This window comes from Malaclemys terrapin, chromosome 1, assembly GCF_027887155.1.
Source record: "Malaclemys terrapin pileata isolate rMalTer1 chromosome 1, rMalTer1.hap1, whole genome shotgun sequence".
Taxonomy (NCBI): domain Eukaryota; kingdom Metazoa; phylum Chordata; order Testudines; family Emydidae; genus Malaclemys; species Malaclemys terrapin.
In genome coordinates this window covers 85015508-85027818 of record NC_071505.1, presented here as the reverse complement: position 1 = coordinate 85027818, position 12311 = coordinate 85015508, and the positions used below count along the sequence as shown (strand labels likewise).

The window sequence follows — 12311 nt, the reverse complement described above, 5'->3', positions numbered from 1 at the left end:
TGGCTTTCCCTTCTTTCCCTTGCCCTCCTTCTGCCACGGGATCAAAATTGATGAGGAACGAGACATTTTTTCCATGCCTGTCTGCCCATGTGAAAGTTTTGGAGGAAATGTCAAGTGGCTGTGCCTGTGTCTTGCTATCAGAGCAGCACAAGAACCACGTTGTGCTCTGCCCCTGCACAGGAGCAAAAGAGAAGGGGCAGCTCCTGTGTGCCCTCTCCCTGGGCCTGTACAGACAAGGAGGCCAATCTTGCCCAAACTGTAGATAAACAATGGGTGGGTCTACACCAGTGCAGCTGTAGCGCTTCAATATAGACGCTACTACACAGATGGGAAAGCGTCTCCTGCCGACATAGTTAATCCACCTCTGTGAGAAGCGATAGCTATGTCAACTGGAGAAGCCCGCCCATCGACATAGCTCTGTCTACACAGGGGGTTAGGTCAGGATAACTGCGTTGCTCAGGGGTGTGGATTTTTCCAATACTGATGTAAGTTTATGGTGTTGAGCTGGCCTATAACAGCAAAGGGAGCACAGAAAGACATTAGCTGAGGGCTGGTCTACATAGAAAACTTACATCGGGGTGTGAGAAATCCATGCCTCTGAGAGACATAGCTATACCAGCCTAACCCCCAGTATTGTTAACTCTAGGTCGATGGAAGAATTCTTCCGTCAACCTAGCTACTGCCTCTCGGAGAGGTGGATTAAATACTGTGATGGGATAACTCCTCTCATTGCTGTAGCAAGTGTCTATACTGAAGCAGTACAACACAACTGTACCAGTTTCAGTGTAAGCAAACCCCAAGAATATATGCTTTAGTTTAAATGTTCTTAGATCAAAGCTTGTTCCAATATGAATGTTTTTCCCTAAGGGCCCAATCTTGCTTCCACTGAAGTCAATAACAAAACCCCCATTCACTTCACTGGAGCAGAATCAGGCCCCAGCTGGGACTTGATCCAAGACTTAGATAGAATCACATATGTTTAGCTTAAATGCTTCAATTTCAATTTATTTTATAATCTACAATACTTAACTGAATAAAACAAGGCTACCCTATATTTATGCAGTTGCATTGGGCTTGCTTACCTTTCTATCTTAGTTGTAATGCACCAGGTAATGGTCCTCAGTACTGTACTGTGCTCCACTACTATCTATCCTGAAATGTGTGTACGTTTTTGCCTTTTTCCGGTTGGTATATCTGTGGCACACAGTCTTTAAAGTCTTTAAAGAGACTCTCTGACTGTAGGCCTAGAAACAGTATATTTTAACTATCTGTGCATATCTATTGGCTCACATCAGCTGCACATAGCTTAGCTTTACTGTCTTCTGCAACCCTATAATTATATACAGTGATGTGATTTTTGCAGATGGCTGCTTTAAAAGAAGTGGTAAATGCTTCATTTTGCAATCAGATGCAATTTTTTAAGATGGCACTCTGTAGTGCTTTCTGTTTAATTTGAGGGACTACTTGCTGGTACCACTTATAAGTTCTCCCTCTGCATTCATTTGTTAGTAAATGTTCCTGTTTCATACAGAATATGTAGTAACAACCTCCATTTGAAATTCCAGAATATCAAAAGTATATAGTAAAAAAATCCAACTCATGTAATATTTAGGCTACCTACTACTATTCTGGTTTCCTCAGCTTTTTAGCAGTCTTTTGTAGATTTATCTTTGCTCTGGATTTTAACTACAGAAAATTGAATGTGTTCTTATTTTAGTATTTAGGTTCTATGCTAGTAAAAGAGCTTAGAGGCACAGAATCAACACAGGATGCCTGTGCAAAGATGAGGGTAAGTCAATACATGTATATTTTCATGTCTAATAATTGAAATAGTAGATACCGTTGAGTGAACTAAAGTTACCACTTTATATTGTCATCCATCTATTTTTCACCATCCTTGATATTACTTTGGTATTCAACAGAAAGTCCATTCTGCCCTTGATCTTGATTTTAAGTAATAGATGTTTTATGTAAATTTCAATTATCACACTAAGGCTAAAAGATTTGTATGTATATATTTGCTTTATGTGCCATGTTTGCTATTAATTCTTTGAAAATATTTCAAAGTATTTTTCATACATTTGAGCATGCACGTTAGTGAGAATAAATCTTCTTGATTTCATTAATATTATGGCTCGTGCACAGTAATATAAATATAATTTACTAAATGGAAATATATATACTAGTGAATAATTTATTAACATGTTACAAAGTCATTATTTCCTAATATAGAGCAGAGCCCTGCAATCACTTAAACATTTGAGTAACTTTACTTTCATTAACATTCCCTTTCTGTTAATGAAACTACTCACATATTTAACATTTTTGCACGATCAGGCCTATGGAGATAAATTCTTTTCTACCCTTTTACAGGAAAAAATGGCAGATATTTGCAAACTATTAAGAACAAGTTTTTGTGTTGACCTTGTGCCTCATTCTAGCTGCTTAGAGAAATTATTAGAAAGCCGGATTTAGATCCGACAGGCATAATACTATTAGAAACACAAAATATAGACAGCCTAGCTATACAATATCTATCCAATAGTAACATAGTTTATTATGTGCACATTACAATCAACTGTGTTCTCATACACATGGTAGTCTGAAGTGGTTAAGAAAAATGAAGAATATAATTATAGAGTAATCTATTGCAGATGAAAAACTACGTGCCTGGATGAGTATAATCCATTCATTGGTTTATGGATCTTAGAGGCGTCGTGCATGATGCCTCTTCAATGCAAGATTTAGCATTGTTATCTGCTGTGGAGCTAGAAAATGTGTAAAACTCATGCAGTCAGACAACCATTTCCTTATTGGTCACATATCTACAGTACACAGGCTTTCACACAAGTTAGTCTACCTAAGGGCTGACAGTAATTTATGCTTTATAAATGCCTGAAGATCTGTGTTTTTTCAGCTGACTGCATACTAATAATTCTTACTCACATTGGAAACTCCCCCTGTTGGTGGAAATTCACTCTTTTTTGAAGGACCCACAATCACAAATGTGTGATTTTTGGGGCTGGAGAAAGGGAGAGTGTACTATCTATAATTTAGGTTTTAAGCCCCTCAAACTCAGTATTAACTTTGTTTTTCAGAAATATGCATCTACAGATCTGAAGGCAGAATTTGGCACCTCAGTAATATGTGACATCCTCAATAAATTTATTATATTTGACAACTCAGAACAACATCAAAATCATTATAAATATGCTATGGTCAATTTATAAGTGCTTAAAATGTGCCATCACTTTGATTCAGATTTAAATTACATTCCTTGAAGATGAATCTTATGAAAATCAGTTGAATAGGAATTTTAGATTTTCCCTGATAGTAACATAGTTTTATTGGTAAGCTATATCGAACATAATACAATTAAATACTATTCTGTTGCTTTTTAAAATTCAAATCTTTTTAAAACGTTTTGTTTAGACAAAATTCTGCAGATGGGCTTATTTTTCATGGCAATGAAAATAGAATCTTTCTTGTTTAGAATTTCACCTACTTGTGCTTCTTACTCTTTGGGCTTTCTCCTATTCCTATTGAAGTCAATGACAAAAAAAAATCATTGATCTAAAAATCTTTTAATGAAGGAAATGGTATCTGGCATTCAAAAATTTCTCCTTCTGTGTGTAGCAAGGTGGTTCCCAAACTGTAGGCCAGTCCCCACAGGGGGCGGGGAGGGAGCACCACCCAGCCTCATTCCACCCCCAGCCACAGCCCCGGCTCCACACCCAGCTGCGGCCCCAGCTGCCAGCCCCCACCACAGCATGGCCACAGCTCTGGCCCAGCCTCGACCCCCAGCCGCAGCTCCGCTCCCGACCTCAGACCCACACTGAGCTGCGGCCCCAGCCTTGGCCCCCTTGGCCCTGTCTGTGCTCCTCCAGGAGCTGCTGCCCCGCTCCTGGCCCCAGATCATGGTGGGTTGCACAGACAAGGGTTAGGGAAGGTATGACTGTGAAAAGTTTGGGGACCATTGGTGTAGCCTAACTATTGGCATCTGTGATTTAGGGGGATCAAATAGTCCTAAGCCATCCTGGGTCCTAACCCTGTTACATTACTTATGTTAATTACTGTATTTTATGCACCATTAGGTTTATTTATTCTTCTATTATTAGGTCGAATTTAGCCGCATTAGATTGATTTAAAAATGATTGCGTCCACACAACCATCCCCATTCCGTCAACCTAAAGGGCTCTTAAAATCGACTTCTGTACTCCTCCCCGGTGAGGAGAGTAGCTCTAAAATCGACTTTGCTGAGTTGAATTTGGGGTAGTGCAGACGCAAATCGACAGTATTGGCCTCCGGGAGCTATCCCAGAGTGCTCCATTGTGACTGCTTTGGACAGCTTGCTTCTGGGAGCTTATCGCTGCTCTTGCATTCATCCAGAACTATGGACATTTGGCAAGAACTACACCCATGAGATGGATTACTTTTTTCTCACATCCACATAATTTGATTGGACTGGATTTATTTTTTATGTCTGCATGTTCAATTTCCGATGACTTCTCTTACAACATCTCTCCCCCCTTCTGCAGACCACAGCATACTCTCCTTATCTTCTTTCCACACCTGCTATAAGGTGACCTTTGGTATTTCGAGATTAAATTTTTCTGTCCTGGCCCAAGATGCTTTTATTAATTATATTGAGAGATACATCCAAGAATGTAAGGACTTTCATCCCTCTCAGCATGAACTGGGAGATAGTAAAAGCTGTTTTTTTAGATTTATTGCCTTTGCTTCAAATCTCTGTAGGAACAGGAAGACAGAATACAATGCCTTTGCCTTTGAAAAAGAAGTCTCCTATCTAGAGCTGGGCAGAGTCCTGGTTCTACTCTAGGCTCACACTGGTGTCCACATATCTGAATTCCTTGACTATTGACTATGCCAAGAGGGCACTATGTTATACTTACTACAGTTCTGTGAGCACATAAGTAAGGGCGCTACTTCACTGCCAGTAATTAAATAACCCTAAAGTTGCACAGCCAAATCATTCAGATTCTAAACAATCAGATCTATAGGGGCATTTGAGGATTTATATGAGAGGATATATTCTTTGGATCCCAGGACCTCTCTAGACAATAGGAAGACTTTTCTGGGTGTGGGGATATGAGGAATCAAGGTTCTAGGGTCCTGATTCAGCAAAGTGTGTGCTTAAATGCTTTGCTGAATTGGGATTTAAATACTAGAGTTGGAAGTGTTACACAGCTCAGTCCTTCCATCGTCAGTGATAAGGATAAGCAGAAGGTGGTCTTTCTCAGCGGATGTACCTTATATGAAATGGAGAAATGGAACAGACAGGGGCAGTCTTTCAAGGCCCAAATCTTTCCTCCTCGCCATGAAAAGAGGAGAATTTGGATGGAGATTGTGGCCTCTTGGGCTCAGTCATTCCTTCCCCCCAAAACAAAAGTGAGATAAAGAGATCATTTCCTCTATCCTACATGTGCCAGCCATTGGAGTTGGCAGGGCATGCGGAGAGGGGGGAGGAGAAGGCTGCATGCTTAAAAAGTCTTAGCAAAGTATTTCCTAAGTACCCCTGCCACTCTCCCCTCCTCCCCCACTCCCACATGGGATTTAAGTAATGTCATTGCCTAAAATGTGGATTCTGTAATTTCATCTGCTACAGCATGAAACTCACATATTAGAGCTATGTTTGCATCTCAGAGGGCTAAGATAAACAAAATTGATTAAAAAAATCATACTTGACAACTTGAGGCAAAAGGGCAGCATTTGTCAGATGTCTATAAAAAGTATTTAGCTCCGGGTGATTAAACTGCCTTGTGCAAAATATGTGTTTTATTCGGGCTCAAACAAAAACTATGAATATGAAGAATGAGCGGGAAAATTGTTAGCAGCACAAGTCAATGTTCATCAAGCACAATGAATAATACCTATCATTATCACATCAGATGGCAGATTTGTACGTAGTTTGTCAGGTATTAACTAGAGAGTTTTTGTATTCTTTATTTTTTAAAAAACTTTATGAATCAGAAATAAATGGTGACTGTAGCTTACTCACATTTTTAGAGAGGTTTGATATGGCTTTTATTGCTGAAGATGAGCCAAAGTCTCTAGAAAAGCTTGTAAGGTAGGAGGAAACGTTGACAGCTGTACACTTGTTGAGCCCTGGCAAGATTCTGGGTGATGCTGTTCAGAATTTTGCAAGATCTACAATGATTAGCCGACCCCAGTCTTGTTGGGAATATTTAAGGAAGCTGACAATAATAGACTTTTCTTGATATATCTGAATAAAGTAGTAATGTCATTAATACCGAAACAAGGTAGAGACCTACAGCCATGTGCAGAGTACTATCCAATGTAATTCATTAATGTTGTGTTTAAAGTATTGCAAGAGTGCTTATGGGCTTAATGGAGGATCTGGCACCAAGATTAGGACATAATTTCGGAAGTGGTTTATAAAAGAATTAATTCTGAATACCAACTAATGACGTCTCTTCTAGCTAATGTGGCACATGAAAGATTCAGACTACACTGTCATCATGATGCTGGATGTGGAGAAGGCATTTGACAGGGTGGAGAGGAGTTTGTTTGCTAATCTCAAAAAGCATAATTTTTGGTTAATAGTATGCATTTATTTTAGCTAAATCCAACAGCTTCTATTCTGTGTACTAATGTTGATCCCGATTGTCAAATTGGATCCACATAGGCTCAAGGAATCTGCCTGTGAGTCTGATGGCAAGATTGGGGCATAGTTTCTCACCATTTGAGATATCAATAGATCAGTGGTTCCCAAACTGGGGTTCGCAAAATGTTACAGGGGGTTCTCGGGGAAAAATTCCCTAATGGTGGACAGAGCTGTCCTTAGGGAGCATGGGACCAGCAGCCCGGAGCCCCAGGACTTCTAAGAGCTAAGCAGATCAAAGTAAGCACATTTATCACACTGAAGAGATTGAAACTTCAAGACTCCTTATAAGAAATAGAAAGGGAGGTGGATATTTTTTGCTGTTTTTAAAATTAAATAGGCAGCTAGTATTGTTTTTAAAAGTATTATGAAGAATAAGTTTAAGCTTTGTTGTAACGTGTGTTGTTTGCTTGAACTGCTCAAGACCTGAATGCTTGTATAAGAGGAACTCTTTGTATTGGCTTCTTACATACCTTCATGCTGTTTCACATCTGATACTTCTTGATGAAAAATAGGAGCCTTGTCTTATAACAGGCTTATTCAAAGTGATACAAGCTACGAAAGTGAAATCTTGGAACAGTGTTGCTGTTTTCATAATGTAATAAAAATACTGTAATGATAAATAATAATTAATAGTGTGTACTAAGCATGTCATAAAAACAAATTTTATATTTCCAAGATCACTGCTTTTATAATTTATACTCAGGTAAAGGAGAAAATCCCTGGAAATATTCATTTTTAGGAGGGGGTGCGCGAGACTTGACATTTTGGTGAAAGGGGTTCACAGGTTGTTAAAGTTTGGGAACCACTGCAATAGATGTAAAGCAGGGATGCTTCCAGTATCATCTTTTATTTATTATGGCTTTGGACTTTTTTGCCATGGCCATTAGAACAAATATCTTATCCAACGAGATTACATTAGTATTATATCCAATAAGAATATAGGTGATATTGTAAAAACTCATGGAACCAGAGAAGCTGGCTAATTTGATAGAATGTATGAAGTACTTTCAAAATTGCCTGGCTACAACACTAATTGAACAAAAAGTGAATGTTTGTTACTATTATCTCTCTCACGCAAACAACATTGTCCAGGTGGACCACTCAGAAAGTCAGTAAGGATATGTAATCCCCAGAATAATTGTAAGTAAGGCACTTGTGTGTAAAATAAGGGATAGTGTGATTCCTGTACTGAAACACTAAGCTTTGGGGGGGAGGGAGGTGGAACAAATTGCCGCTAACAATGTAGAGTCACGTTCAGACTTTTTCAGAAAATGGTATTGACTCTACAGTTTAATTACATATTTGGTAATCTCCACCTATATCTTCAGATAGCTATTGAAAGCAAATACAGGCCATAATTAGCAGATTCGTTTGGGAAAATGGAAAACCTGGATTAAACTTTAAGATTTTACAAAGTCATAAACTTGTACTCCCAATGTATGTATTTATTATATTGCTAATGGCTTGGTATAATTGAGTAATCTCTTTAAATAGTATATGCAACATTCAGTTTTATTGGTTAGAGAGGAAAAATCAGGAAATTAACATGATTTTATATTAGCCAGTATATTTTATTAAGTTGTTAACAAATGATAAAATATAATAAAATTATTAGTCTGTTTATTAGGGCTGTCAATTAATCGCAATTAACTCACATGATTAACTCAAAAAAAAAATAAACCACGATTAAAAAAATTAATCGCAATTAATTGCACTGTTAAACAATAGAATACCAATTGAAATTTATTTAATTTTTTTAAATGTTTTTCTCCATTGTCAAATATATCGATTACAATTACAACACAGAATATAAAGTGTACAGTGCTCACTTTATATTATTTTTATTACAAATATTTGCACTATAAAAATGATAAACAAAAGAAATAGTATTTTTCAATTCACTTCATACAAGTACTGTAGTGCAAACTTTTTATCATGAAAATGCAACTTAAAAAAGTAGGGTTTTTTTGTTACATAAGTGCAGTCAAAAACAAAACAATGTAAAACTTTAGAGCCTACAAGTCCACTCAGTCCTTCTTGTTCAGCCAATCGCTAAGACAAACAAATTTGTTTACATATACGGGACATAACGCTGCCCACTTCTTAATTACAATGTCACCTGAAAGTGAGAACAGGCGTTCACATGGCACTGTTGTAGCTGGTGTTGCAAGATATTTACATGCCAGATGCGCTAAAGATTCATATGTCCCTTCATGCTTCGGTCATCGTTTCACAGCACATGCTTCCATGCTGATGATGCTCATTTAAAAAAAAAACCCTAATTAGATTTGTGACTGAACTCCTTGGGGGAGAATTGTATGTCTCCTGCTCTGTTTTACCCACATTCTGCCATATATTTCATGTTATAGCAGTCTCGGATGATGACCCAACTGATTGGACTTGTAGGCTCTAAAGTTTTACATTGTTTTATTTTTGAATGCAGTTTCTTTTATACATGATTCTACATTTGTAAGTTCAACTTTCATGATAAAGAGATTGCACTAGAGTACTTGTATTAGGTTAATTTAAAAATACTATTTCTTTTGGTTTTTACAGTGCAAATACTTGTAATCAAAAATAAATATAAAGTGAGCACTGTACTCTTTGTATTCTGTGTTGTAATTTAAATCAATATATTTGAAAACGTAGAAAACACCCAAAAATATTTAAATAAATTGTATTCTATTATTGTTTAACAACATGATTAATCCCAATTAATTTTTTAATCGTTTGACTGCCGTACTTTATATTTTTATTACAGTAGCACTCAAAGGTCCCAGATTGGATTGAGATTCTCTTCTGCTAGTTGCTGTACAAACAAATAGAAATATATGGTCCCTCTCAAAGAGCTTACAGTGTAGGAACAGTGAGGTGAAGGGAGATAGATGCCACCAAATATATGTTTTGTTTATGCATACATTCCTTTTTTTTTTAATTACAAATAAAATAAGATACAACAAACCCCATCTGCCTCTCAAGCAATCATTAATAAGATGATTTTCAGGTGTATAATGGCCAGGTGGGTTTCAAATGAAATGGACTTGAATTGAGTTCATTTTCTAAGTAAACAACTGCCCGTGCTGTCAGAGCAGGTGTTTATCTGGGTCAATGCCTAAATCAAACTATAGGAGGAAATGATTTATTGGTTGAGGACAGGATTTATAGTAATGTGGAAATCTATTTTCTGATTCCTAGAAGATGATTTTCAGGCCTCAGTCCCATATTTCATTGCACGCAGGAAGCGTAGAACATAACATAGACATAACATAGCAGAAATTAAATCTAGAGGATTTATAAGATATTAACAGCTGGGACACTGCATTATTAAGTATATATCCATGTTTGCCAAGCCCTTTCTAGGCTATTTATTGTGTGACTTTCCTTACATGTCCTCTCAAAAATATATTCTACCTTAATGGAGTGTAGCTTTCCAATTAATTCACTTCAGTCTTTAAAGGTCACATGGAAGAAAGAACTGAGAGTTCAGATCTACAGTAGCCATTGGGGAAAGATTTCAAATTCATAAGGACAGTCACAAAGAAAAATAATGTTTAAAATTATTCACAGAGTACATTGGACACCAACACACCTTAAACTGTGCAAGGTCATTGACTAACAGATGCTGGTGATGTGATAGCAAAGGGGATTGTCTGATATAAATTCTATAGTGATGTCCTAGAATAGTGAATACTAAGAGGCAAATATGTAACATTGAGAAGATACGGGATTCTCAAATACCACACAAGTGTGAAAAATATGGTAGATTATTGTGGTATCTGAGCAGATGTCTCCAGATCTTTTCAAAGATTATTGAAACTATGATTATATTAACTGATAAATACTAAATGGGATTTAACTGTAATAATCAGTTATTGTTTTATTGTTATGCATAATTTGTTTCCATGTGCGTCCACATAGTGCTATGTCCTGTACAAATATAAAGGAAGCACAATCCCTCCTCGAAAAAGATGAACAGATGAACGGTAGAGAACATGCAAGTGGTCATAGTGACCACTCTCATGGTAGCTTGCGGATTGATAACACAATGTTCTTTGAGTGTGTTTCAGTGTGGATCCCAGTGTAGGTGCATCAGTGTCTCGTGTGCATAAGATTGGATTCTTTTGAAAAACAACGTTCATTAGGGCCACATTTGTGCCCTGTGACTCCTCATTCTCCTATGTGAGGGCATAAAGAGTGAAGTAATCATCACCATCCCTGAGTTCCTGCCCATTCATGGGAGCGAGATGAAACCCAGTGAGTGTCCGACCCATTATTTCTCAAACTGAATTGGTGAAAAAAATTATCTTCACCCTTTGTTTTTCCTTGTTGTCCTTGATTGGGTGCTCTAAGTGTGTGGGCAAGTGTGTGTAAGTACAAGAAAGAAGCGACACACACAGCCTTTACAGCAGGGTGAGATGCTTTGCACCAACTGCCAGCCACAGGGTAGTCACCAAACTGTCAAGGTTCAAATCCTGCCCGTCCTGTGACAGACTCCCCCCTCATCAATGGGCACAGCCAGTGCTGCCTTTGCCGGGGGAGAGCTCGGCATGCAGGTAGTTTTCTTCCAGAACCCACAAGTCCAGGGATGGTTGACTTGTGACATCTGCTCAAGCAATCTATGTGAGTCACTTCAGACTCAGAAGAAATGAAAACTGAAGTGAAGTCAAAAGAGTGAACATCAATCAATGCTTCCCCAAGCAGAAACCACATCCCTAATCAGTCAGAAAAGGGATGGCAACAAAGAGGATGCTATCAAAGCCAGCACGGAGAACCTCAGCACTGGCAACCTCAACACCAGAGCTGGCACATCTGCGCTAACACAGAAGCATGATGCGAAAAGAAAACGCCACATAGTGCATAAATATAGTTTCAACCACCACACAGGACCATCCCACAAGGAGGATGTAAAAACATCACTCCATGGATTAAGCCTCCAAATCTTCCACAGAATTGGGAACAGCCCAGAGTGGAGGATTCCCAGTACAAACGTCGACAAGTGCCAACAAGCTTTTTGGTATTCTAAGCTCAACAAATCCAGCTAGGATTGTTCTCCCCATCAACGAGGACATACTTCAGCTGGGTAAGGAACTCTGGCAAACCCGAGCCAGTCTTTGTCCCACGTCTAAAACAGGTGGAAAAAAGAAATACCAGATGACCTTAAAAGGCTTTGAACATTTTTATACCCACCCAAATCCAGGGTCCTTGGTAGTATCCACAGTCCAAGAGAAATTCAGGTTCTCAGAAGGCACACCTTAGGACAAAACAAAGGCAACAGATTTGATAGCAGTGTTGAGAGCCACATCGGAGCTGATCCAAAGCCTCCCACTACTTTCGCAAGCCACCTAACCTCTTTCCACCATGTTTGATCCACTACTACATGAGACAAATGGATGTTAACAATGGGCAATGATGTCTACCCTGTTCATTTCCACACCTTATCCCTGTCCCTGTTCAGGGACCCATCTCACTGTTACAAAAAGAAGTGACCTTGTTGCTCCTTCTAGGAACCATAGAAGAGGGACCTAAGCAGTACAGGGGAAAAGGCTTTTACTTCTGATATTTCCTTATGCTAAAGTGGGGGGAGGGACTTTGTGCTGTCCTAGACCTAAGGAGAATGAACAAATACATGCACTGCATCAGATTCAGAATGGTAATGCTTGCCTCT

General features: G+C 38.4%; 1 protein-coding gene across 5 annotated transcripts in view; it reads left to right on the top strand.

Moving 5' to 3' along the window:
* Positions 1–12311, top strand: part of ANKS1B (ankyrin repeat and sterile alpha motif domain containing 1B) — a 758955-nt gene that overhangs the window by 713681 nt on the left and 32963 nt on the right. For all 5 annotated transcript variants that reach the window (XM_054028751.1, XM_054028742.1, XM_054028776.1 and 2 more), the window contains one exon: positions 1718–1789. In XM_054028751.1, the coding sequence (XP_053884726.1) occupies positions 1718–1789 (72 nt within the window). The remainder of the gene's footprint in view (positions 1–1717; positions 1790–12311) is intronic.